We start from the raw sequence: 25,389 nt of genomic DNA on the forward strand, positions 1-25,389 counted from the left end.
TTAAATTTGCAGTATATGAAATTCATGTTTTGGTTCGTTTTCTTGATCTTCTATTGTTCTTTAGAATTATTGATACGGCTTTAAAATTGATTTGTTGATATAAAATGCTATTCTTATATACGTAGTATGATTTAGTGAGTTGTCTTTATTACGGATTGTCTTAGTAAATGATGTTGGAAATAGAAGTGGAAGTAGTACGTGATGGGTTGCAAGGATGAGAGTATTATTGCATGAAGTGAATAACATTCCATCCTTTACTCTACATCTTTCTAGGTGACTTAACATTATCTAGGACTTCCCTCTAGGCTAGATTTTTTCTTAAGCCTATTCTAGAATATTGTAAAATAACTAGAAATTACAAGATTTTTCTAGATTAGCTATTAGCTTATTTTTAACAAATGATTCAATGTGTTAGTATCATTGACATGTTGAGTGCTCTGTTCGTTATATATATATATATATATATATATATATATATATATATATATATATACTAGTTTTGTGTCCCGTGCGATGCCCGGGTTGTTTATTGCATTATAAAATAAATTTTTAATCTTTATACGATTTGTTAGATTATGAAGTATATTATTTTAACCGATTAGTATATATTATAAATGTATGTTTTACGCTTTGAACTATTTCCTTTGCCCAAAAAATATTATAGTACAAAAAATAATTTATTAATTTTTAAGAATTATAATCTAATAATTTTTTTAATAAAATTATAATTGAATTTGTACATTTGAAATATTGGTATTTTATCGAAAATAAAAGTAATTTTATCTTAAAATTATATCCAAATAGAATTCTAAATTAACTTTTTTTTTTTTTAATTTTATGAAGTCTATTTCAATCTATCCAACGTGGCGCGACACTTGGCAAAAAGTTAGAACGCCAAATGTCACAACCTCGTGACCTGACTAAAAGTTTAGCTTTATATATTCGACATTTTTTCGAATTTTTCACACGTTTGAAAAAATGTTTGTCTTTATATATTAGAGTTTGGTTTGTTAATTATGTTAATATTGTATATTTGGAAAGTTTATCTTATAAGGAGTTTTAGGCTAATTAGGTTTCTCAATCTATTGTATATATATATGTGTTTTATATCAATACAAAGTGCAAGCCGTTTTCTCCCCATATTTCTTGAGTTTAACATTATAACATGTCATAGGATTTTATGTCATAGGTAAATCAGGTCTCTCTATGTATATATATTGTGGTAAATATCAATCACAGGCTTTACACTTTCATAGCCTCTCTAATTTATAGAGAATTTTTTTGATCCTGTATGTTTTTTTTGATATTAATTTTTCGCAAATTTTTTGATCATGATATGTTTTTTTGTTATTAATTTTTCGCAATTTTTTTGATCATGGTATGATTTTTTGTTATTAATTTTTCGCAATTTTTTTCCCCTACCTCAGATTTTTTGGATTGGTCTTGTTCGATCATTAGGGTTTCACTTCTCTAATTTTTGGTTCGGTTTCAAGTGCGTGTGGCACTTTATTTGTTGTTGTTGTTGTTGTTGAGTGTGGTTGTGCGCACGGTGTGTGTGGTGCTCTCTGTTGCATGTTTGCGCAAAAATGTAGTTAGCTAATGTTTATTTACGTTTTTTGGGTGATCTGATGTTTTTTCTGATTGTATTTTTGAATTTACTGCATAACTTATGACTTATTATACTCTTGCTTTGTAGATTGAGAAAAACATAAATTGTTAACAAATCATAAAAAGAAGAGAAAAAATGACTTCACATTTTTGGCAGGTTTGTTTTCTATGACAAATGTTAATCTTACTTTCTCATATGAGTTATAATTAATGTGTTGAGTATACTTATTTTCTTTCCTTTTTTCTGTTCTGTAGCGCGGTAGTGACAGTGATAGTGATAGTGATATTGATAGTGACTTCGAGGATGAGATAAATAGTGGTTTTGATGATGTTAACTTTAAAAACAATCCATATAATTGTTGTCCTAATTGCTACGATGTTGAGGAAGATGACGAAAAGCGAGTTGTCATTCCTGCTAAGAATAAGCGTTTCCAGGTGATGTCTGCTACTGTTGAGCAGATAAAGAATGCCATGAAAATCAATGACTGGGTGAGTTTACAAGAGAGATTCGATATGATGAATAAACAGCTTGAGAAATTCATGCGTGTTATGGAGGCTGGCAGGATTCCCAATATCTATGTAAATGCCCTTGTGTTGTTGGAGGATTTTCTGAGTGAGACTTTGTCGAACAAGGAAGCAATTAAGAAGATGAGCAGCAGCAATGCGAAAGCATTGAATAGAATGAAGCAGAGCCTAAAGAAGAACAATAAGAAATATGAAGATCTGATTAACAAATTCAGAGAGAATCCTGAGGCCGAAGATGAAGGGGATGAGGAGGAGGAATCTGATGAGGAGGAGGAGGAGGAATCTGATGAGGAGAAGGACAACTCTGATCATGGTGATGAATGGCAAGAGAAGTTTTGGAAGAAAAGCGCGAAATTCATGAAAAACCCAAGTGAGATAACATGGGATATTGTTAACAAGAAAGTGAAAGAAATCATTGGTGTGCGTGGTAGGAAGGGAACTGGGAGAATGGAGCTAGTTGAGCGGCTCACCTATTTAAGCAGGGTTGCAAAGACGCCTGCTCAGAAGCTGGAGATCCTTTTCAGTGTTGTATCAGCACAATTTGATGTCAATACTAGTCTTATTGGACACATGCCGATAACTGTGTGGAAGAAATGTGTGCAGAATATGTTTGTTATACTTGATATTCTCACACAATATCCAAATATTTTGGTGGATGATACAATAGAACCAAAAGAAGATGAAACACAAAAGGGTCCAGACTATAAGGGTACTATTCGTGTATGGGGTAACCTGGTAGCCTTCCTTGAGAGGTTAGATGCCGAGTTTTTCAAGATCTTGCAGGGTATTGATCCTTATACGTTTGAATATGTTGAAAGGCTTAAGGACGAGCCTTTGTTTTTGGCACTGGCACAAAATCTCCAAGAGTATTTGGTGAAAACCGGAAATGTAAAAGCAGCAGCAAAAGTTGCCCAAAAACGTGTTGAGTTTGTGTATTATAAACCCCAAGAAGTTTATTATGCAATGAGGAAATTTGCTCAACAATCAGAAGAACAAATCGATGAAGCTGCAAGTGAGACATCTGATGAGGGTAAGGGCACCCCTTTGTTTGTAGTAACCCCTGAACTCTTGCCTAGAAATCCTAGTTTTCCGGATTGCAGCAGGGCCTTTATGGATAGCTTAGTTGCTCTCATTTACCAATTTGGAGATGAGCGGACTAAGGCTCGTGCAATGCTGTGTGATATATACCACCATGCCCTTATGGATAATTTTTCGATTGCTCGTGACTTGTTGCTGATGGGTCACTTACAAGACACAATTCAACAGATGGATATTTCAACCCAGATATTGTTCAATAGAGCTATGGCTCAGCTTGGTCTCAGTGCTTTTAGGGATGGTCATATTGCTGAAGGACACAGTTGCCTTTCTGAATTATATTCAACTGGAAGAGTGAGAGAGCTTCTTGCACAAGGATTATCTCAAAGCCGGTATTATGAGAAGACTCCAGAGCAGGTATGATTGATTTAATATTTTTACATGTGCAACACTGCTACTGCTTTCTGTAATTCCTATGTGCACAGATGTCGTCGTGATCTTTTTATTGCAATATTTAGCTATATTTTGAAGGATATGTAACTAGAGTTCTTCTGTGTTTAGTGTCTTCCTCTATGATATAGGATTAATTTGTTTGTTGTATTTTATCACCATTTTCATTGCATATACATATCTAGTTTGATGCCTGGTTGCCTGGATTTGTCAAATTGAAATTTGGTTTAGGTGTTGAGCTAGTTTTAGACAAGAGGGGTCATTTGACTATACTTGGCTGTTTAGAGACCCTCATAATGCTAGAATGTTGGTTAAAAAGTTATCTTCATAAGAGATGGTTCGGGGTTAGTTAATTGTATCTGCTGAGTGATAACATTGCTCGAGCTTTTGGTTGTCTTAAGTGCCTAAGTGGTTCACTGTCTGGCGGTGTCTGATTATAATTACAGAAGAAAGCAATCAACTATGACTTTTCAGATCATGCTACTGGAATGTGGCAAAAGGCCACTCTTTTAGCATGCTTTTAGTGGGTCAGTGAATAGTGGAATTTAGAGAAGAATCAGTAAGTGGATTTTTCTAGTTTTGGAGTTTGTTCAAAGGATGTATAGTATAGAAAGCAAGTGCTTTAGTTTGAAATATATGGGAGGAAGAAAATCCATAAAGTATCCTGTACTATTTAATTCTTCTATTACTAATTGAGGTTCGAGGTTTTGTATGTCAATCTGAATTATTTTAGTATATTAGAACTTTTCTCTTAGAATGATTTCCTATATTACACTTTCTGCTCTTCTTATATGTAATGGAAGCGTTGTTTGCATAAGAGTAAAAATTATAGAGAAGCTTGTGGAATGTGGATATCATCATACTGCCAAATTGCCAATATAGTGTGCAGAACTGTCAAGTTTACTCTGCATTTGGCTGATTATATATGTGCTTTAGTGAGGATTGAACATCTGGGAGACTTATCTATGCTTTAATGAAACAAGGGAGATATCTATTAACATCGGTGTCTTTTATGAACCTCTCTTTCTCGTTCTTGAGAATGCTATATAATATCACAACACTCGGTCAATTTTTATGCATATTACTAGTATGGAGTATTTCTTTACTAGATTATGAATCTTACTTTTTTTTTTTTTTTTCTGAACTTATAACAGGAAATGAAAGAAAGAAGACAACAGATGCCATATCACATGCACATCAATATGGAACTCTTGGAAGCAGTTCATCTGACCTGTGCTATGCTGCTGGAGGTCCCCAATATGGCTGCGAACACCTTTAAGTCTCAGCACAGGGTCATAAGCAAGACTTTCCGTAAATTGCTTGAAGCTAGCGAGAGACAAACATTATGTGGCCCACCTGAAAGTGTGCGAGATCATGCTATGGCTGCTACTAGAGCTCTCAATCAGGGCGATTTTCAAAAAGCCTTTGATGTCATAACATCACTGGCCATATGGAAGCTCCTGAGAAACAAAGAGACTGTTTTTGAAATGCTGAAATTTGAGATGAAGCAAGCTGCCTTAAGGACTTATCTATGCAGTTACTGTGCTGCTTACTGCAGTTCTCTTAGCCTTGATCGGCTGTCTAAGATGTTTGACCTCTCAGAGGCTCAGATTTACAGCACTGTGAGCAAGATGATGGTTTCTGAAGAGTTGCACGCTTCATGGGACCAGCCAACCCGGTGCATCATCTTCCATCAGGTTGAGCACACTAGTGTGCAAGATATAGCTTTCCGTTTGATCGAGGAGGTGTCTCATTATCTCTCCAATAATGAGCGAGCTATGGAGGTCAAGTTGGGTGGTGGTACTTTGGATGGTTTGTCTCTCAGGAGGAAAGAAGGATCAGATTATACTGAGGTTGCCGCAGCAGGCAGTGAAAGTAGGTTGCTAGATAATGCATATTCCAAAAGGAGGTCAGTTGGCCGTTTGGTATATGGTGGAAAGACATCAACTACTGGACAGTTTAATAAAAGCGGAGCGAGCTCTTCTTCCATGCCGGGATTTCAAACAGATTCATCTTCAGCTCAGATGGTTATGCTTAACCACAGGGTTTGTTGATTTTATCATGCTTTCAGCTTTCAAAAACTAAGTTCCTTTCCTCTGTTTGTTTGTTTTTTTTGGTTGGATTCATATTGAAATGTCCTCACTGAATACATTTGCATCTTTTGCACTCTTCGTAAGGTTTTTAGTTTTGAAACACGTAATTACTTTTACACAAAGAAAGTACGAATTTATGTGTTCGTTGTTTTTGGTTGTTTACAATGATTTTTGTACTTAGCTATTGCTTGTGTTCCACACTATGATTTTCAGTACATATCAGCTCTCAACTTCTCAACCCTTCGTCGTTGACCTGAAAATAGCTAGGCCGACTTCAATCCTTTGATCTTCTGCCTAGATTTATGACTGCTACTAATTTTGGCCATTACAATTAGATTGAATGATGTGATCTAATCCTTAGGTTAATCGACTTATTTTTATTGGTTATCAGAAAGTCTATTTCTATGTTAGGAATTGGCAAAGGGGAGAAGATTTATTATAGGTAGTGCAATCTATTTATTCTTATATCTTGAGGAAGATTGTCGGTATGTAGAGGAAAATTAAACGAGAATCAGCATATGTTATAAATAAGGGAGAATAGGCAAAGAGAGGCGTCCAGACTATTGAATTGGGAGTGAATCAGGCCACTCAAAAGTCTGACATTCGTTCTATTTTGCTGTGATTCAGATTTATCAGTTTGAACACGCCTAAAATTTTACTGCCTGCTTTAGAAATCTCAGTCAATAACATTTTCCAAATGGCATTACAAACATAATAACAAGTTGTATACATGCTCAATCAGAAATTCATAGAATATATCTTTTCTATTAGGAAGAATTTGGCCTGTGGTATGAAAAAACTGCATAGAAGCTCTGTATCGCAGTAAGAAACAATAGAATGATTGCAGCAACCAGTGAGATGATAGACCAAGGATTGTGAAAATACTTTTGAAGCAAGCTTGCTCGCCATCTGTTTCTTCTCTGGTTGTAGTACGCGTTCACTTCTTTAGATAGATCTGCATAGTAACCATCATGTACATTCACGAGCATTTCTTTAGACACGCTCTTGAACAAGTCAACAGCTTGAGCATCATCTCCAAGAATGATCCCACGACGATGAAGGTGGCCTACATCTTCAGGGGATTTTATCAAGCATTCCATGAAGACCACATATGATGCAATCGCAGCATCACTTATCTTTATATGACAGTGCTCAAAGGCGGCTATATTCAGGAGGATGGTCATTGTACTATCTTGTATCCAAATGGGAGGGATTTCAAGAACTCCGTTCTTGAACCTGAAGTCTAAAAAACAGCTGGTGTTCCGTTTCCTGAATTTTACTCCTCCCTTTCTCAGCTCAGTCACCCTATGTAAGACTTGTTCACGGCTTGAAATACTGTCCGGGGCTTTATTTAGCCACCGCTTCAAACACATTGGGACAAGCTTATCACATATCATCCATCGAAATCTGTGTTTATTAATGGTATCCTGCTGTTGAGGCCTTACATGGAGTAGACTTCGCCGAAATACATCAAGGACATGAAGACACTCTTCCTGCCTTAGTGAACTGTTCAGTTCATTTAGCTCGTTTACAGACATTCTTATACCTGTCATAGTATGTAAAAAAGATGTATCATATATAACCTTGCAATGTGTTGCTTTCTCTATGTTCTGAATATTATTAAACGCGAAATTCCAAAATTACCTGTCAGCCATATAGGATTGAAGAAGTTGAGAACTAAATCCAAAGCCTGATCATATTGGTGCTGATTTCCGTTCATTAGCTTAAGTAACCTGTCAATTATAAAAAGCGGAACTTGATTCTCCAACATTACCATGTCTAACACAATGTCTTCAACAATTCTCTTATTAGCAAAGACAGGGTTGCCTCCTGTTGTGTCTCTAGCCGGATAACATATCAAGAGCTCGACGATGAAGCAGCCATCAAGGACCATCATCTCTACAAACTTATCGCTGCTTAGACAATTGACTTCTTGTTGATAACAAGCTCGCGCTTGATCTTCAACTTGCCTGATGGTATCAAGGTAAAGGTTTAGGTCTTGACCGGTCCGTTGTAGGATTTGGTACAGAGCAACCCACTTGTAAAGATCCATATCCTGAACTAGTTCACTACCGATATGGTATGGCCCTATGGATATGATCTGGGGCTCATAGCTTTTTTTGCTTGTTTGGGCATCTCTTATACGACGAGGCATTCGATATATGCAACACTTCTCCCATGATTTTCTTGTAATAAATCGTTGTGCCTCATTGAGTTTTTCATGTATGGATATAACCCACTGTTGTTGCTGTTGAGAATCCATTTTTCTCTTCTTTCAGACCTTCTGGTAAAAAAAATTACAGGAATAATGAGTATGGCCTTTAGAACATGGGAATTTGTGTTAAAAAAAAAAATTAGAACATGGGAATTTAGTTTGAATCATGTACCAACTTGTGATTAAACTACATTAGTCACAAATATATATGAATTTTCTTCGCTGTTTCCAGGTAATCGCGCTTGATTAAAAATTTAAAATCAATGTTCAACATCCAGGTAAACGTAATTCTATATTAATGTGTAGAAAAGTTCAAAATTGGTGGCTTTGAAAAAAAAAAAAAAAAAAAAAAAAACCGAAATTTCAGATCTCTTTCCTAGTCTTTAAGGCTAAATTGTTCTGAGGATATATAAAGGTAAACTGAGTTAAAGTTGCAAAAGGGATCCTGTAAGTTTGTAAGGAAGGTAACTGTTGGTCTGTTGCTCTGAAAGAAGCTGAAAATGCCTCATTCATCAGTCAGCGAAGAATGGAAGGTAACTGTTGGGTCTGTTGCTCAGATTTTTTTAAGTGAGTTGATACATTTTTTTTTAGGTAAAAGAGGGATTTAATTAATACTTAAAAAGTAAACAGAGTTGAGTTTCAAAAAAAAAAAAAAAAAAAAAAAGTAAACAGAGTTGATATTGGATGCTTAGTTTTGCCATGAATATTGATAAGTGTTTTGAGTTTTAGAGTGGAAATTAGTTAATGAGAGACTCATGACTCATTGAATCAATATAACTATTGTCGTTGCTTTGGGTGGGTTTTTATAAACTTGAAATGAAGTATTTATTATTTACTAATTTTTCAAATGGTTTTCTAGCTAATTTCTTCAATTGTCAATTATTTACTAATCACATCAGAACCTTATCAATGTGGTTGTCAGCGAAAATTCAAGAAACAGGGAAAAAAAGATGAACCCGAAGTGGTCAAGAAAGTAGTATCCGATGGTCACAGTTCTCAGAAATTGAATCATGCAAGGTTCCCTGTACTGGACGAGGATTTGATTGGTGAAAGAGGTCAGGCTCTAGATAGGGATTATGGGGGAGGTACAAGATTAACAATTAATCATTTGAAATCCAACGTTATACAGGTTTTGTAACCTCACTTTTGTGTCATCACACAAATCTCATCGGTTGCCTTTGCCTTTAATTTCACATTAAAATTGTATCCTCTATATAATTTCATTATGTACTGCTTGCTTAATTTCTTTTTCTCCTTCTTATTATGCCAGTCAAACATAATTCAAGTCCCAAATAATGACACTCCTGCATTCTCAAAGGTTCACCCTAACCAAATGGTAATAAATCTTTATTTTATGCATACATATTACAGACGGGAATTGATTTTGGCACACCCTTAATTGATTTCATTCTATGCTCTTTCTCACATAGGAGTGTGCCAAAATCAATAAAGGGTCTGCCAAAATCAATTTCCATTACGAGTACATATCTATCTCTTACATATTTTTCTTCAATGTACTTGCTTAAAACAACAAAAGGAAGAGGGACGTGTAGTATCTTGAAGCGATACCTGAAAATCAGACCTATAGGTAGTCTTTAGATTGGCTCCTTGTATTTTAATTTTAAAACCCTAAGGTCTTGTTTATAGTGGCGGATCCAGGAATCCTAACTAGGGGTAGCACTGGACAATTAAAAAAATATAACATTGGTGTAACGCAACGTAATATAATCAGCCAAACAAACTATGTTTAATTTTGGATATAATGCGTTGTGTAGTCGTATTATAATTAACAATCAAATTCAACCATTTATCTTGACAAGTTTTTTTTTTTTATTTTTTTCCAAACAATTTAAATTCTATATATCGATTATACTATGATAAATTGTTCACCTATTTATTATTTTATTTTGTAAGTCAAAGTTGCATATGAATATTTACAGAAAACTTTGTTATAAATTTACCTTGTGCACGTATGCTAATGTAAATTTTAACTGAAAATATCTTTAATAATAAAAATTATAACAATTGAATATTAATAAATTTTTCGTTGAGACGATTCCAACAAATATCCACATGACTATATATATTTCTAATGTATAAATCACAAACATTAGTCAGAGTGAATTAGATTATTTGTGTTAAAAGTCAAAACATTTCATTTACTTAAACATAGATGGAGTATGTTTTTATATTAATTTTAGGGTAAATTTTCATACTAATATAAACAAGATATAATAATGGCCAAATAAATACAATAAATATTATATAATGAAATTGAGAAGAATGTCATCAAATTTTCATACTAATATAAACAAGATATAATAATGGCCAAATATAATGCAATAAATATTATATAATGAAATTAATATAAGGATTGTTTATAAAAGGTGTAAAAATTAAAAGGGAAAAAAAAATATATCTTGGAAATATGACTCTCCTTACAACCCTCTACCACTGAAGCAATGCTAAAGATAGTTAACATAAGTACAGATTGTAATCTTTATATAATTTTAATGAGCGCTTTTTTCATGAAAACATTTTTTTTTTTTTATTTTGGGGGGAGGGGGTAGCACGTGCCCCCCAGGCGTCAACGTGGATCCGCCACTGCTTGTTTAGATTGAGGGTAATATAATAAGGGGTAATATAAGTCAAACTTGAAAAACATAAGTAATTAGATGTGTTGTTGTATGAGACAAGGTGCTTACAAATGAAATAAAGTAGTTGTGCCATGAGAAAAATAGAGAGATAGAGGAATTATTACCCTCGTAATAGCTACCCACCCTCCTCTAGTATAACTATTACTTCTCCTTTCTTCACCTCACATCATGTACGTGGCAGGGTTACCCGAGTTTTTTTTGTTAGGGGTTACCCTAATTATTCAGTCAGGGGTTACTCAAGTTATTCGATCAGGGGTTACTTGAGGGGTTCGGACAGGGGTTACTCGGTGAAGGGATACTCGAGTTACTCGCACGGTTAGGGGTTACTCGGTCATGGGTTACTTGAGTTACTCGATCAGGGGTTATTTAAGGAGTTCGATCAGGAGTTACTCGAGTAATTCAGTCAGGGGTTACTTAAGAAGTTCGATTAGGGGTTACTTGAGGGGTTACTCAGTCAGGGGTTACTTGAGGGATTACTCGAGGGGTTACTGGAGGGATTACTCGAGGGGTTACTTGAGTATGTGACCCTCACCGAGTAATCCTAATCGGGCAACTCAAGTAAACCCTAACCGAGAAACTCGAGTTAACCCTAACCGAGAAACTCCGGCAACTCAAGTAACCCCTAACCGAGAAACTCAAGTAACCCCCTGCCGCACGGTACAACAGGCCGCATACAAAAAAATGTGTAATAATCCTTACAATCACATCATTACTACCTCCTCTTTTGTATTCACTTTCATTTTGCGTAGTTTGATTTTTATTGATCCCTAATAATACATTTCCCTTAATCCAAGCATGCCCTAAGACTACTAGTTAGGATAAGGTTATTAGAAAGTACAGTTTGACCATTATGCCAATTTTTTTGTACTGTGTTAGATTCAAAGCAAGAAACTTGCTAATCGTACTGTCATTCTTCATTTTAATTTCCAACCATGCATATAACTCATTGGGCTAGAAAAAAAAAATATATCTTGATAGTATCCAATTATGAATTATAGTTGAACGAAGACATGCATCTTCATCAGTTTCCTTCAACTCCGGATTCTTCTACACCAGCAAAATCAGAAGCACCGCCACAATTTGGTGTTTGGGAGGATGAAGAAGGTGAAGCTAGTGACAACCGATGGATTAAAAAAGTTTGGAAGAGAATTAAGATAAATGTGAAAAAGGGTAATAACAAAGGAATAGGACTATGTAAAAAAGTGTACAAAACCTATTATATTGATAGAACAGGAACTACCAGCTATGCATAAGCTCTTGATGCAGCCGCAAATTAATAAAGCAGCAACCTAAAAAAAGGATGTAAATCAGACATTACATCCTCAGCAAAATGCATGATGTTCCAACCAATTGTATATTTAAGGAGTGCTAATTAAAACTTCATTTCGTGTGTCTGCTACATTTAACTTTAGATTCTGTTTTTTAAGGGTGTACTAGTTCACTAACGATGTGCTAATGAAAAATTCATTCATATTTAGTCTTAGTTCACTATCGATGTGGTATGGCCGTATGGATATGGTCTGGGGCTCATAGTTTTTTTTGCTCTCTTCGACGTCTCTTATGTGAAGATCAACCAACATATGCAAATAATGTCTGAAAATTTTTATTACAGGAATGATTTTATTTATGTGAATCATGTAACAGTATGTGATTAATTAAACTACATTAGTAGTGTATCTGAATTTTCTATCCCGTTTCCGTGTGGGGCTAATCGCGCTTGATTAAAGTTAATGCTCAAGATTCAGGTCAATTGTAATTCTTTATTAATGCTGTAGTAGTTTCGCTTTTTTAAAAAAAGACATGAAACATACTAGGCAATTACTGAATACTGAGTAAAAGTTCGTACTTGGTGGTTTGGTTTTGAAAAAAAAAAAAAAAAAAAATCAGGAAATTTCAGATTTCTTTCCTTTAGTGCTGAATTGGTCTAAGGAACATATGTCCTATTTAAGTCAAGCTGAGTGAGTTCAACTTGCAGCCCTTCAAATTAAAAAGATCCTGTTAGTTTATAAGAGTGAGTTGAGGCGAGTAAAAGTTGGAAATCTAATAGAGATATAAGATACCGGAAAATATATGTATATCTCTAACAAAATCTGATATATATCTCCTCTATGGCTGGTTCTGAAAGACCTGTCTTGAAGGATATGCAAAATCCCAGCAGTCAGTCATCTCTACATCTGAAAGTAGATGAATCACCTCAATCATCGGTCAGCGAAGAAAGGAAGGTAACTGACTACTGCTGCTTTTGTTTTTTAACCGATTTAGGCCCCATTTTGTAAGAATAATTTCAGGTTCTTTAAAAAAAAGTTTGGTTCAATAATTTACACAAGACTGCTGAAGTATTACTTTTTACCATGTATTTTTAAATTTCGCGCATTGAGAAATTGAGCAAGTAATAAAATACAGAGAAATAATAGAGAATCAGTAAAATTGACCCAGGAATCCACACCTCTTGTAACATCTTAGGCTTTAGAGCGGAAATTAGTGATAGAAGATCACTCATTGAATCAATACAACTATTTTCGTTGCTTTGGGTGGTTTTTGGTAATCATCAAAGAGATCACTTATTGTTGCCTCTTTTACTATCTTAATTTTTCAAATTGTTCTTTTCTAATTACTTGAATTCTCAATCATTTACTTAACAGATCACGTCAGAACCTTATCAATGCAATGGTAGTCGTCAGCGTGAATCCAAGAAAGAGGAATCTAAGCAAAAATGGAGTAGGACATTTTATTCCAAGGTGGAAGATAAGAAACCCCAGGATTTAATAATACTTCAAGCAAGTTTTCCTGTTGTGGACGAGAAGTTGATTGAAGAAAGACGTCCGGCTCCACCAACTTTTACTACAGGATCTACAACGCCTCTCCAAAAGGAATCCAATTTCATACAGGTTTTGTGAGCTCATTTTTGTGTCACAATACATGTCATTGGTTGCCTGCCTTTCACATCCTTCTAATTAATATAATAACTAATGAGTAGCCCGGGCGTTGCCCCGGGTTCCTACTTTTATAGTTGTGCAATTGCTAATTTTTAAAGCATCTAATAGTATGTATGTAGTATGTGACTTGGATACTTTATTACTTTATAGTATAATATTATTTATTGTGCAAAGTTAAAGCATAATTGACAATTAGTCTAGATGGTTCAACAATAATCTTTGTTTAAAGAGATCAAGTGTTTGAACCTTCTCATCCGTATATTTTTTCCAATATAGTTGACACAATATGGAGTATTGTTGGTTGTGTGGATGACGTGACATATTAAGGTGTTGAGTGAATGACGTGGCATAATAAGAAATTAGGTAGGTGAAATGGAAAAATGAGGGAGTCTGCGTGGCACCTAGACGTTTTTAGTAACGCCTTTTAATATATTAGTATAGATATTATATCCTCCTCTATATACTTCGTCGTACTTTCTCCGTATTTTAATAAGAGTTACTGCATTACACTTACCAAATGCATTTGTGTTTAAACTTTTAACTAGTGTGTAGCTCGGGCGTTGCACCAGGTTGCTACTTTAATTATTCCTTATGATGATATATACTTTGTATATATTTTCATGTTCATAACATAAATGATAATTAGCTTAGACTTAGATGGTTAAATAACCATCCTTTTTATAAGAGGTTGGATGTTCGAAATATATTAGTATAAAAATAGGTGTTACATATTTTTACATTCTTTGTAAAGCCTTTTAATATATTAGTATAGAAATAGGTGTTATATATCATTTTTTTTGAAAAAAAAAATACTGTATAATAAAATTTATACTACCCCCGTTATATGTTATGTGCAACGACTAGACATTTTCTCTTTCTACTTTATGTCAAATCGTTGCACATAACCTGTAATGGAGGTAGTACTATCTTTCTCTTCTCATAATCCTGAAAATTTTAAGGTGCAGCAGCCTGTACCTTGTTACGTACAAAAAAAATGCCAAAAGAACATATAGCTGTTTTGTAAAGAACATATAGTTTTTTTTGTAAAGAACATATAACAGTTTTGTAAAGAACATTCAATTTTATGTTTTTTATTTTTTTATATTTTTTTATATCTAAAGAACATATGTAATATTAATAAAGAACATGATATTACTATTTAATGAACATTACTTGTACATACCCATCATAATTTTAAGACAAAATTTAAAGAACAATTCACAATAAATAATGAACATTATATCACAAATAAAAGTACATAACACTGATAATCAAAGAACATGGACATATGTTCTTTTCACTTTTTTTTTGGTGCAAATATGTTCTTTTTAACTTAGGTATATGTTCAGTACATTTTAATAGTATGTTCTTTTCACTATAACTATATGTTCTTTACATTTATATAATATGTTCTTTCCTTGAAATGTCTGTACCATCCAAGGTACCCACGCCTGTAGGAACTACACAGTATCATAATCCCAAAATGAACCGAACCTATAAATCTTCCCAAATTAAACTCAAGTTTCATTTTTTTCTCCTAAAATAAACCAAACACGTAAATCTACCTGTTGTATCCGGTATTGGGCTAACGTGGCACTTATCGCTATAGTTTATTTGTTTTTTTTTTTTTTTAAATTATTGTTATAAAAAGCAACGGCTTTCCTTGAAATTGTCAGGTTTCCTTAAAAAAAAAAAAAAAAAAAAAAAGGTTATTACTAAAAATTCGATCTTTTGCTAATGGAGAGGGTAAATCATCAACTTCAACTTGCAACATTAGGTAGAATCTTCTTCTTCTTCATCAAGGAGGGGCTCAATTTGGAGGATTAATTGTAATCGTGGAAGAGATGCGATTGTGCAATTTAATTGCTTCCTTAATTAGGGATATGTCTTGTTAATTGAATTAGGGATATGTTATGGTTTGGTTCTGAATTTTAAATAATTGAATTTAGGAATTTAATTAACAAATTGTGGTTTGAATTACAGGATACAGATTGTGGTTTTTCCAAGTGGATTGGAGGTGTGAGAGACGAAATTGATGATTTACGATTTCAATTGTTTGAAAAAGAAAGGACCATTGTGGAGTTAGAGATGAAGATGCAAAAATTGGAAGAAGATGTTGAAGAACTTAAGGCTGAGGTTACTCAAATGCGAAATCAGTTGGCTTTGGCGTTGTCATTGGTGTTGTTTGGGATATTGGTTATGTGCTTGACATAGTACACTAATGTTGGTAATTATGAGATTGACATATATAGTAGACTAATGTTGGTAATTATGTGCTTGAAATTAAGTTGTAATGTGGAGTTGTTATGAATTATTGATGAATAAAAGCTGTTATTTGATAATATTTGCTGGCTATTGTAAATTGCAATTGAAATAATTAGACTATTATCTTGAGCTTTTGGTAGTCTTAACTCTTAAGTGGTTCACTATCTGGCGGCGTCTGATTATAATTATAGAAGAAAGCAACCAACTATGACTTTTCAGATGATGCTACTGGAATGTGGCAAAAGACCACTATGCACTCTCTTAGCATGTATTAAGTGGGTTGAGAAAATTTGGGGATTTTTCTTTAATGATTGAGGTGTGTTAAGGTTTTGTATGTCAACCTGAATTATTGATTTATTGTACGAGTAGTAGATTAGAACTTTTCTCTTAGAATGATACCCTTTATTAAGTAAAAAATTATAGAGAAGCTTGTGGATATCATCATACTGCCAAATTGCCAATATAGTGTGCAGAACTATCAAGTTTACTCTGCATTTGTCTGATGATATATGCGCTGTAGTGAGTATTGTGCATCTGGGCAACTTATTTATGCTTTTAAGAAACTCGAAAGATATCCCTTAACCTCGGTGTCTTTTAAGACACTGGAAGCAGGGGGTGTGACACCTTCAATTGGGTGGACACATAAATAACAGAGTGGCAAAAAGATCTCACAAACAAACTATTGGGGGATTATAAACTGCATAAGATGGAGCTAACCGTCTTGACGAAGGAATTAGATGATGTTTATGCACAGAAAGGATGCTTGTTAGTTGAGAATAAGTGTTTAAAAGACAAGTGCAAATCATTGATAAATGAGGTTAACAATGAAGAATTATGGAGGAGCTTCAAAGAAAGAAATGTTTAAAAGATCAGTGCAAATCATGCTCCCTGTAATATGTGGTCTGTTACTCTTTATTGTTGTTATTATTGTCCTTAAGTAGATTACTTTTATGAATTCCTTGAAGTGATTTAGTCGTGGTTGATATGAAAAAGGTTATGAGTTAAGAGACTCCATTGTTAGACCTTTTTAATTCCAACTTACTTGATTCAAAAAAAAAAAAAATTCCAACTTACTTAAAACAACCATATGTAAAAACGTCTTATTGCTTACTATGATTTTCAGTACATATCAGCTCTCAACTTCTCAACCCTTGGTCGTTTACCTGTAAAAAGCTAGGCTGAGTTCAATCCCTTCTTTTGATCTTCTGCCTAGATTTATGACTGCTACTAATTTTGGCCATTACAATTAGATCGAATGATGTGATCTAATCCTTAGGCTAATCGACTTATTTTTATTGGTCATCAGAAAGCCTATTTCAATTTTATGTTAGGAATTGGCAAAGGGGAGAAGATTTATTATAGTTAGTGCAATCTATTTATTCTTATATCATGAGGAAGATTGTCGGTATCCGACGGTATGTAGAGGAAAATTAAACAAGAATCAGCATATATTATAAATAAGGTAGAATAGGCAAAGAGAGGCATCCAGACTATTGAATTGGGAGTGAATCAAGCCACTCAAAAGTCTGACATTCTATTCTTTATTTTGCTGTGATTCATTTTAAATCTCTCTTCAAATTTTACTGCCTGCTTTAGAAATCTCAGTTAACAACATTTCCCAAATGGCATTACAAAGATAATAACAAGTTGTATACATGATCAATCAGAAATTCTTAGGATATCTTTTCTATCAGGAAGAATTTGGCCTGTGGTATGAAAAAACTGCATAGAAGCTCTGTGTCGCAGTAAGAAACAATAGAATGATAGCAGCAACCAGTGAGATGATAGACCAAGGATTGTGGAAATACTTTTGAAGCAAGCTTGCTCGCCATCTGTTTCTTCTCTGGTTGTAGTACGCGTTCACTTCTTTAGATAGATCTGCATAGTAACCATCATGTACATTCACGAGCATTTCTTTAGAAACGCTCTTGAACAAGTCAACAGCTTGAGCATCATCTCCAAGAATGATTCCACGACGATGAAGGTGGCCTACATCTTCAGGGGATTTTATCAAGCATTCCATGAAGACCACATATGATGCAATCACAGCATTACTTATCTTCATATGACAGTGTTCAAAGGCTGCTAAATTCAGGAGAATGGTCATTGTACTATCTTGTATCCAAATGGGAGGGATTTCAAGTACCCCGTTCTTGAACCTGAAGTCCAAAAAACAGCTGGTGTTTCGTTTCCTGAATTTTACTCCTCCCTTTCTGAGCTCAGTAACCCTATGTAAGACTTGTTCACGGCTTGAAATACTATTTGGGGCTTTATTTAGCCACCGCTTCAAACTCGTAGGGAAAAGTTTATTACATACCATACATCGAAATCCATGTTTATTAATGGTACCCTGTTGATCAGGCTTTACATGGAGTAGACTTCGCCTAAAAACATCAAGGATATGAAGGCACTCTTCCTGCCTCAGTGAACTGTTCAGTTCATTGAGCTCATTTACAGACATTCTTATACCTGTCATATTACATATTTAGTATATAAAAAAGATGCATCATATATAATCTTGCTATGTGTTGCTTTTTCTATGTTCTGAATATTATTAAACGCGAAATTCCAATATTACCTGTCAGCCATATAGGATTGAAGAAGTTGAGAACTAAATCCAAAGCGTGATGATTTTGGTGCTGATTTCCGGTCGTTAGCTTAAGTAGCTTGTCAATTATAAAAAGTGGAACTTGATTCTCCAACATTACCATGTCTAACACAATGTCTTCAACAATTCTCTTATTAGCAAAGACAGGGTTGCCTCCTGTTGTGTCTCTAGCCGGATAACATATCAAGAGCTCGACGATGAAGCAGCCATCAAGGACCATCATCTCTACAAACTTATCGCTGCTTAGACAATTGACTTCTTGTTGATAACAAGCTCGCGCTTGATCTTCAACTTGCCTGATGGTATCAAGGTAAAGGCTTAGGTCTTGACCGGTCCGTTGTAGGATTTGGTACAGAGCAACCCACTTGTAGAGTTCCATATCCTGAACTAGTTCACTACCGATATGGTATGGCCCTATGGATATGGTCTGGGGCTCATAGCTTTTTTTGCTTGTTTGGGCATCTCTTATACGACGAGGCATTCGATATATGCAACACTTCTCCCATGATTTTCTTGTAATAAATTGTTGTGCCTCATTGAGTTTTTCCTGTATGGATATAACCCACTCTATGTGTTCTTGAGAATTCATTTTTCTAGTGGTTGCTGCTTTTCAATCTTTAGTGAAGATCAACCAACATAAGCAAATAATGTCTGAAAAATATTACAGGAATGTTTATTTCATGTGAATCATGTAACAGTATGTGATTAAACTACATTATGTCTGAATTTTCTTTGCTGTTTCCGTGTGGGGCTAATTGCGCTTGATTAAAGTGAACGCTCTTTGTTACTGTAGTCGTTTCACTTTTTAAAAAGACATGAAATATATGAGGCAAATACTGAGTATTTGAGTAAGTTTACTGTTGGACCAGGATATTTCAGATCTCTTTCTTTTAGACTTAAGAGCTAAGTTTAGTCTGAGGAACGTAAATCGTATATATACTAATTTAGCAGCCCTGCAAAAGGATCCTGTAAGTTTGTAAGAGTGAGTTGAGGTGAGTAAAGTTGGAGATCTTGTTAGAGATAACACATATATTTTCCTTTCCGATATCTCATATTTCTAACAGATTTGCTATATATCTCCTCAATGGCTGGTCCTGAAACACCTGTAAATCCGAGCAATGAGTCATCTCAACATCTGAAAGAAGATGAAACGCCTCAATCACCGGTCAGCGAAGAATGGAAGGTAACTGTTGCTCTATATTTGTTTAGTGAGTTGATATTAGATTTCTTTGTTTCGCCATGAGTATAGATTGGACTGATGTAAGGGGAGATGCATTTTAGATTTTTAAGGCAGTCTCCTTAGTTTGTTATAGCTAGCATTGTGATTAAGTTAGGGAGTTTGTTAAGAAAAAATTTTTGTAAATAAAAAAATTAAGGGATTAGGATGATGAATATTGATTAGTGTTTTGAGTTAGCTTAGAAAGTTAAATTGCAAGGGAATCCACAACTATTCTCGTTGTGCTTCAGAGAATCAATACAATTATTCTCGTTGCTTTAAGTGGGTTTTTATAATCTTCAAATGAAGTATTTTTCCACCTTCTAAATCGTTGCCTCTTTTACTATCTTACTATATGTAAGCCCGTGCGATGCAACGGTTCTAATAAATTATTTTATTTTATTTAAAATTTTGTATATTTATGAATATCATTCATTAAATATATGGATAATTGTTTATGTAATATACTCGTTCCGTTTAAAATGGTAGTCTCATTTATAATTGTTTAACTATTAAAAATTATGGGAAATTAGTCATGTGAGATTTAGTTTTATCGTCTCGATGAGTACATTATTAAAATCAAACTTTTATAATATTTGCTAGGAAAAGATTAAAAATATTTGCGATAAAAAATTTGCATCCATATAGATAATTATTACTTAGTTTTTTTTTTTTTTTTTTAAGAGAAGATAATTATTGGTTTTTTTAAAATAATTTAAATTTTAATTATTCTCTATTCGTTGTTTTTACGTATGTGTCAAAATTCTTAAATATTATTTGTCACTTTTGCTTAGGTGGCGAGTAAATTTTTTAATTCTAAAATAAATTATTAATCTAATTTTTCATTGGACAAAATAATACCTTTTCTTATGTGGCGCGCCAAATGCTCCCGAAAAATGCCTACTTATATTAGATTTTTTAATTTTCCAAATTATTTCTGGGGATGCCCAATGTGGCATTTTTGTAAATAAACAACTTTATTTAATTTTTTCATTATTGTTGTGGAGCTTATACTAATGAAAAAGTTGTTGATTTATTCACGAAAATGACTTTGAGAAACAAAATATATATATATGTGGCTAATTCCTTCAATTGTGAATCATTTAGAAAAAGAAACCCAAGAAAGAGGAACCCAAAAAAGTGCCCCAATTGGTATTCGTTGACTTCAAGTCCTCTGGTGTACAAGATTTCCTGTTCGATCGTGCAAGGTTTCCTGTACTGGACGAGGATTTGATTGGTGAAAGAGGTCAGGCTCTAGATAGGGATTATGGGGGAGGTACAAGATTAACAATTAACCATTTGAAATCCAACGTCACACAGGTTTTGTAACCTCACTTTTGTGTTACACAAATTTCATCGGTTGCCTTTGCCTTTAATTTCACATTAAAATTGTATCCTCTATAAAATTTCATTATGTACTGCTTGCTTAATTTCTTTTTCTCCTTCTTATTATGCCAGTCAAACATAATTCAAGTCCCAAATAATGACACTCCTGCATTCTCGAAGGTTCACCCTAACCAAATGGTAATAAATCTTTATCTTATGCATACATATTACAGACGAGAATTGATTTTGGCACATTCTTAATTAATCATTTGAAATCCAACATCATACAGGTTTTGTAACCTCACTTTTGTGTCACACAAATCTCATCGGTTTTTGCCATTCACATTAAAATTGTATGTAGTGCTTGCTTAATTTCTTTTTCTCCCTCTTATTATGCCAGTCAAACATTGGACGAGTCCCAAATTATGACACTCCTGCATCCTCAACTGATCACACTAACCAAATGGTACGTCTTAAAAAGACAAATTATGATAAGGTTAGAAAGTATAGGTTGACCATTATTATTGCCATTTATTTGTACTGTGTTAGATTGCTAATAATATTACTCTCATTCTTAACAACTTAAGGTGCCACAGTTTGGTGTTTGGGAGGATGAAAGTGAAGCCGGTCACAATCGATGGATTGGCAATGTTTGGAAGAGCATTAAGAATTTGGTCGTGAAACCCGTGTTTGTGTTTAAATCTCTCATGTATCTTTTTCATTGTCAAGTTTCATGGATGAAGGTGAAGCTAGTCGCAACCTATGAAGATTTGATTGCTGAGAGAGGTCGGCCTCTACCTAGGAATCATGGGAGATGTAGAAAATTAGCATCTAAGCAACCAGCAGAGGAAATCCAACCTCATAGAAGCAACCAGCAGACGAGTCCCAAACAATAACACTACTCCTGCATTCTATCACCTGTCAAGGTCAACTCATCACCCTAACCAATGGAAAGCGGTAACTCTACCTATGTTATGCATATATATTTCTTACATATTTCTCTTGAATGTAATTGCGTCGAAAAAACCAAAATATCTTACTTCATTTATGATTTGTACTAGTACAAAGAATCTGGTATTCTTCCCTTTCTTCAAGAAATTTTTGTTGAAGTTGGGGAACTTTTACTGTATTAACTACAAGTATGCACTGTAATGTTTTTGCATTCATTATGAGCACGGTTAATCTGAAATCAGTCAAGTTGCTAATCTTCAGGGCTAGATGAACACCTACTGATAAATCTTATTGGTTTATCTTCTTTCAGCTCATGGAATTTCTTTAGTAATTTTCCTCTGGCAATCTAATGTTTAGTAGTAGTATTTGTGTTGTGTACATGGCATACTTGGTTAGAGTACAAGAAAATTTAGTCAAGGATGTTATGAAATTACAGCTACTTTTGTGCCTTTTGCAATTCAATGTACTGAATTTTGCTACGTGGGATACTAAGGAAATTGACAGCAAACACAAAGGGTGAGCATACTGTCAAAACAGAACCTCCTGATGCACCTCAATTAAACAATAATGTTCAGAAAAATAAACATGTTGAACTCCAATTTACCTCACCTCAAGTACCCGTGTCATAAACCTCGTACACTTTGGTGGCAATTGCATCAAGACTTCCCCTTCAGCCCTGAAGACATGTCGAAAACTTGGCTTCAGAATGAATGGTAATTTCACTAGAAGCTTTTGAAGTCATTTTTTTCGATCATAATGTGGTCTCTTAAGCCTTAGAGAAACTAAAGACATATTTAGGCCAAAATACAGTGTTGTGATCTCCCTTACGACCCTGTTAATAAGTATTCCAATCAACTCAGCGTATCAGATCATTGCACGAGCTGAATTTGTAACTACAGGCATCACCCTAACTCCTCTAAATTGCAATGATCAAAGTGCTCTTTTTGTACTCAAAGAATTTGTTTTTTGTAACTGAACAAATAATTTAGACTGGGATTACCACTTTGTTTGTTAAAATCTCCACATCCGTCTCTTAATGTTTCTAATAATATCGATATTATTTCACTGGTGGTATAGGATAATAATGTTTAAAATGATGTGAATGAATGCTGCTATAGCTCGAGTTTTTGAGAAAGTTCAGACTAGATCGGATTATGTTCTGAGTTATATATTAGTTGCCCTGCTAGCTACAGGAACCGCACGATTAAAGCTCAGCTCATAGCATAGATCTTTCCTTTCTGGAGGAAGTATTGTTACTTAAATAATAATCGTAGCCATAATGAACAACTCTTATAGGGCCAGTGGCGGATCCAGAAATTAGCTATACCCATGAAGCCGCATAAAACTATTGCTATAGAAATCAGTAGTGAACACATATTCAGATCAGGCAGAAACCACTTAAATTCATCCTTCAATTTTTGCTTACCATCAATATTCATGTACTGAGAATCCTAACCAAGAGAAGCCTAATTTTCTTCTATCCCAAATGTCATTCCAAGTTCTTTGACAACATCATCATCAACATCAATTTGCAATCCTAGAAGAATAAGGAGCGCGACTTTTAGACTATACACAAACAACTAATAGCCATAGATGCGTGCTCATAACAATATAGTTGTGATTATGTACGATGATTGTTCATTTAATCTCATGTATATCACAACTAATTCTAACCTTCTAATAGATTTGTGTTAATATGTACTGCTATATAACTTAAACTTTAATCTATCCATTCACTTAATTTGTTAGAGTACGGTGGAATTTTAATCCACCTTGGAAGGAGGTTCATTTTAAAGTTCACGATGTAATTTTCACTGTTTTTTGCTTATTCAAGTAATAAAAATTTCATAGCCTTTGGTCTTTTTCTTTATGATATTTATTTATTATTATATTTTATTTTTTTTTTGGTAAAAGTTGATTTAAATTAGTGGTGAGATTTTGATTTTTGCTTATTAGAGTAATGAAATTTTGTGGCCTTTGGTCGTTTTCATTATAGATTTAGTGGTGAAATTTGTACTCGTATAAAGTAGGATATAGACTTTAGACAAAGACATAATATAAGGCAACACATGAATAAAAATAGTGGAATCGATATGGTATGCATGTTTAGACTAAAGGACATATTGTGAGCTACCTGAACAAAATAAACTACTTAATCAAGTTGCAAATTACCTATCTTGTACGATAAGGGTAAGCATGCTAACTTAATAATTGGTAGAATATTGGCAAAAAAATTATCGTATATATAAAATTATGTACTCCGTATAATTTAATTAGTGTAATTTTGGTAGAAATTTTGAAAACTGTATACTTGTATAGTGTTTAAAACAAAGACATGTGACCTTTAAAAATAATAACGACTTAACAAGATAGTATTACAAATAGGATTTTATATTAATTTAAGATATTTTTTAAATGTTTGTGATTGACATCACTTCTTCCTCATGACTTTAATTTTTCTTCACTAAATAAATTTTACAAATACTACGCGTATCACCGTACCTAATCAAGTCACTCACTATAGTGAAGAAAACAAAAGAAAAAAAAAAAACCCTTAAGATATAAGGAGAATAGTTGTGTTGTGTGAAAGCTTGAGCACAATTTTTTTTGGAAATACTATACTTGATTAAATTTTGAGTCTTGAACAGGTAATCCAAAGAATATAACTCCAATAAACCAACTAATATATGGTGTATGTATAGTAACTATAAAAGGTATTGAAATCGGACTTAGATTATATCTGATCTAAATTTATCCAACTCGAAAACAATCTAATTTAATAAGTCTAACCTCAACGGTTATCTGGTGCAAAAATTGTAGTTGAAATTTATTGATAAATCTTCTTTATTCTTGATTTTTCTCACGCATTCTCATAATTCACAAGAAGAGATACTTACAAAATCTTAGCATATAAAGCCGAAGAAGCAATAGCTCCAAAGCGCATGTAGCTAGGTATCACGGGATAATAATATAGATAGATTGCATGTAATTTCAACCACACCTTTTTCTTAATCTTGTGATTAACACTGCATGTATTCTTTGTACTCCTTACTTCCTTAGTTTGATACATTAGACACTAGAGTTGATCACATTGCAATATGACACATTTAACGTACTTATGTAATTACATCAACACTTATTAGTTGCATTGTCATTCTCAATTGAACATAGTTACAATAATAACACATTTAACGTACTCCGATCCATCCGTCCCAAAATTACATTCCTCTTTGGAAATTTACACGGGAATTATGGAGGAAAGAATAAGACAAATAACAATAATTAGATAATGCAATGGGAAGTACAGAGATAGATTAGTTATTACTCATGACATGTACGTCATCAATCCTTTGCAAAAAAAAAGGACCAATCACATGCTCCTAATTGAAAATTTTTAACCAATCATATTCATTGTAATTTGGCACAAGGATTATGAGTGAGATTAGGTAAGGATGAGTGAGAAAGCATTAAATATAAAACAGAAAAAAAAGAGAGTTGATTTAC

The 25,389-nt window shown here is 33.9% G+C and overlaps 4 protein-coding genes and 1 pseudogene across 10 annotated transcripts; 3 read left to right on the forward strand and 2 right to left on the reverse strand.

The window, feature by feature from the left end:
• Positions 1-1,744: 1,744 nt before the first annotated feature.
• LOC145633158 (eukaryotic translation initiation factor 3 subunit C pseudogene) lies at positions 1,745-5,946 on the forward strand (annotated as a pseudogene). Its single transcript, XR_014112592.1, has 3 exons — positions 1,745-1,765; positions 1,864-3,585; positions 4,773-5,946. The product of XR_014112592.1 is annotated as a eukaryotic translation initiation factor 3 subunit C pseudogene (transcript).
• A 368-nt stretch (positions 5,947-6,314) lies between these two features.
• On the reverse strand, positions 6,315-8,283 carry LOC145632293 (UPF0481 protein At3g47200-like). The gene is made up of 2 exons (XM_081684627.1): positions 7,356-8,283; positions 6,315-7,257 (listed from the first exon to the last, which is right to left on the reverse strand). Exons 1-2 carry the CDS (start codon positions 7,972-7,974, stop codon positions 6,479-6,481), a joined length of 1,398 nt encoding a protein of 465 aa, XP_081540753.1. The 5' UTR covers positions 7,975-8,283; the 3' UTR covers positions 6,315-6,478.
• Positions 8,284-8,289: 6 nt separating this feature from the next.
• Positions 8,290-22,248, forward strand: LOC145632294 (uncharacterized). Of its 6 annotated transcripts, none has more exons than XM_081684632.1 (5): positions 19,281-19,575; positions 20,716-20,928; positions 21,067-21,132; positions 21,335-21,400; positions 21,664-21,802. In XM_081684632.1, exons 1-5 carry the CDS (start codon positions 19,477-19,479, stop codon positions 21,673-21,675), a joined length of 456 nt encoding a protein of 151 aa, XP_081540758.1. In that variant the 5' UTR covers positions 19,281-19,476; the 3' UTR covers positions 21,676-21,802. The 6 variants fall into 6 exon arrangements, 5 of the variants coding, with proteins under 5 accessions (XP_081540757.1, XP_081540758.1, XP_081540754.1 ...); XM_081684628.1 differs by having other exon boundaries at positions 19,305-19,575; positions 21,335-21,430; positions 21,522-22,248; XM_081684630.1 differs by having other exon boundaries at positions 19,307-19,575; positions 21,531-22,248.
• Positions 12,575-15,872, forward strand: LOC145631056 (uncharacterized). Its single transcript, XM_081683161.1, has 3 exons — positions 12,575-12,805; positions 13,226-13,471; positions 15,503-15,872. The coding sequence occupies exons 1-3, from the start codon at positions 12,692-12,694 to the stop codon at positions 15,731-15,733; spliced, it is 591 nt and encodes a 196-aa protein (XP_081539287.1). The 5' UTR covers positions 12,575-12,691; the 3' UTR covers positions 15,734-15,872.
• On the reverse strand, positions 16,920-19,153 carry LOC145631057 (UPF0481 protein At3g47200-like). The gene is made up of 2 exons (XM_081683162.1): positions 18,363-19,153; positions 16,920-18,253 (listed from the first exon to the last, which is right to left on the reverse strand). Exons 1-2 carry the CDS (start codon positions 18,979-18,981, stop codon positions 17,475-17,477), a joined length of 1,398 nt encoding a protein of 465 aa, XP_081539288.1. The 5' UTR covers positions 18,982-19,153; the 3' UTR covers positions 16,920-17,474.
• Positions 22,249-25,389: the final 3,141 nt, after the last annotated feature.

Source organism: Chenopodium album, chromosome 5 (assembly GCF_948465745.1).
Source record: "Chenopodium album chromosome 5, dcCheAlbu1.1, whole genome shotgun sequence".
Taxonomy (NCBI): domain Eukaryota; kingdom Viridiplantae; phylum Streptophyta; class Magnoliopsida; order Caryophyllales; family Amaranthaceae; genus Chenopodium; species Chenopodium album.

What these genes read in the sequence shown, in the direction of transcription:
- LOC145632293 (XM_081684627.1), bottom strand. Translation starts at nt 7,974, where the DNA reads ATGGATTCTCAACAGCAACAACAGTGGGTTATATCCATACATGAAAAA. An exon ending in CAATCCTATATGGCTGACAG is followed by an intron (nt 7,258 to 7,355) that starts GTAATTTTGGAA and finishes ATACTATGACAG; the next exon opens with GTATAAGAATGTCTGTAAAC.
- LOC145631056 (XM_081683161.1), top strand. Translation starts at nt 12,692, where the DNA reads ATGGCTGGTTCTGAAAGACCTGTCTTGAAGGATATGCAAAATCCCAGC. An exon ending in CGGTCAGCGAAGAAAGGAAG is followed by an intron (nt 12,806 to 13,225) that starts GTAACTGACTAC and finishes TTTACTTAACAG; the next exon opens with ATCACGTCAGAACCTTATCA. An exon ending in AGGAATCCAATTTCATACAG is followed by an intron (nt 13,472 to 15,502) that starts GTTTTGTGAGCT and finishes TTTGAATTACAG; the next exon opens with GATACAGATTGTGGTTTTTC.
- LOC145631057 (XM_081683162.1), bottom strand. Translation starts at nt 18,981, where the DNA reads ATGAATTCTCAAGAACACATAGAGTGGGTTATATCCATACAGGAAAAA. An exon ending in CAATCCTATATGGCTGACAG is followed by an intron (nt 18,254 to 18,362) that starts GTAATATTGGAA and finishes GTAATATGACAG; the next exon opens with GTATAAGAATGTCTGTAAAT.
- LOC145632294 (XM_081684628.1), top strand. Translation starts at nt 19,477, where the DNA reads ATGGCTGGTCCTGAAACACCTGTAAATCCGAGCAATGAGTCATCTCAA. An exon ending in CGGTCAGCGAAGAATGGAAG is followed by an intron (nt 19,576 to 20,715) that starts GTAACTGTTGCT and finishes TGAATCATTTAG; the next exon opens with AAAAAGAAACCCAAGAAAGA. An exon ending in TGAAATCCAACGTCACACAG is followed by an intron (nt 20,929 to 21,066) that starts GTTTTGTAACCT and finishes TTATTATGCCAG; the next exon opens with TCAAACATAATTCAAGTCCC.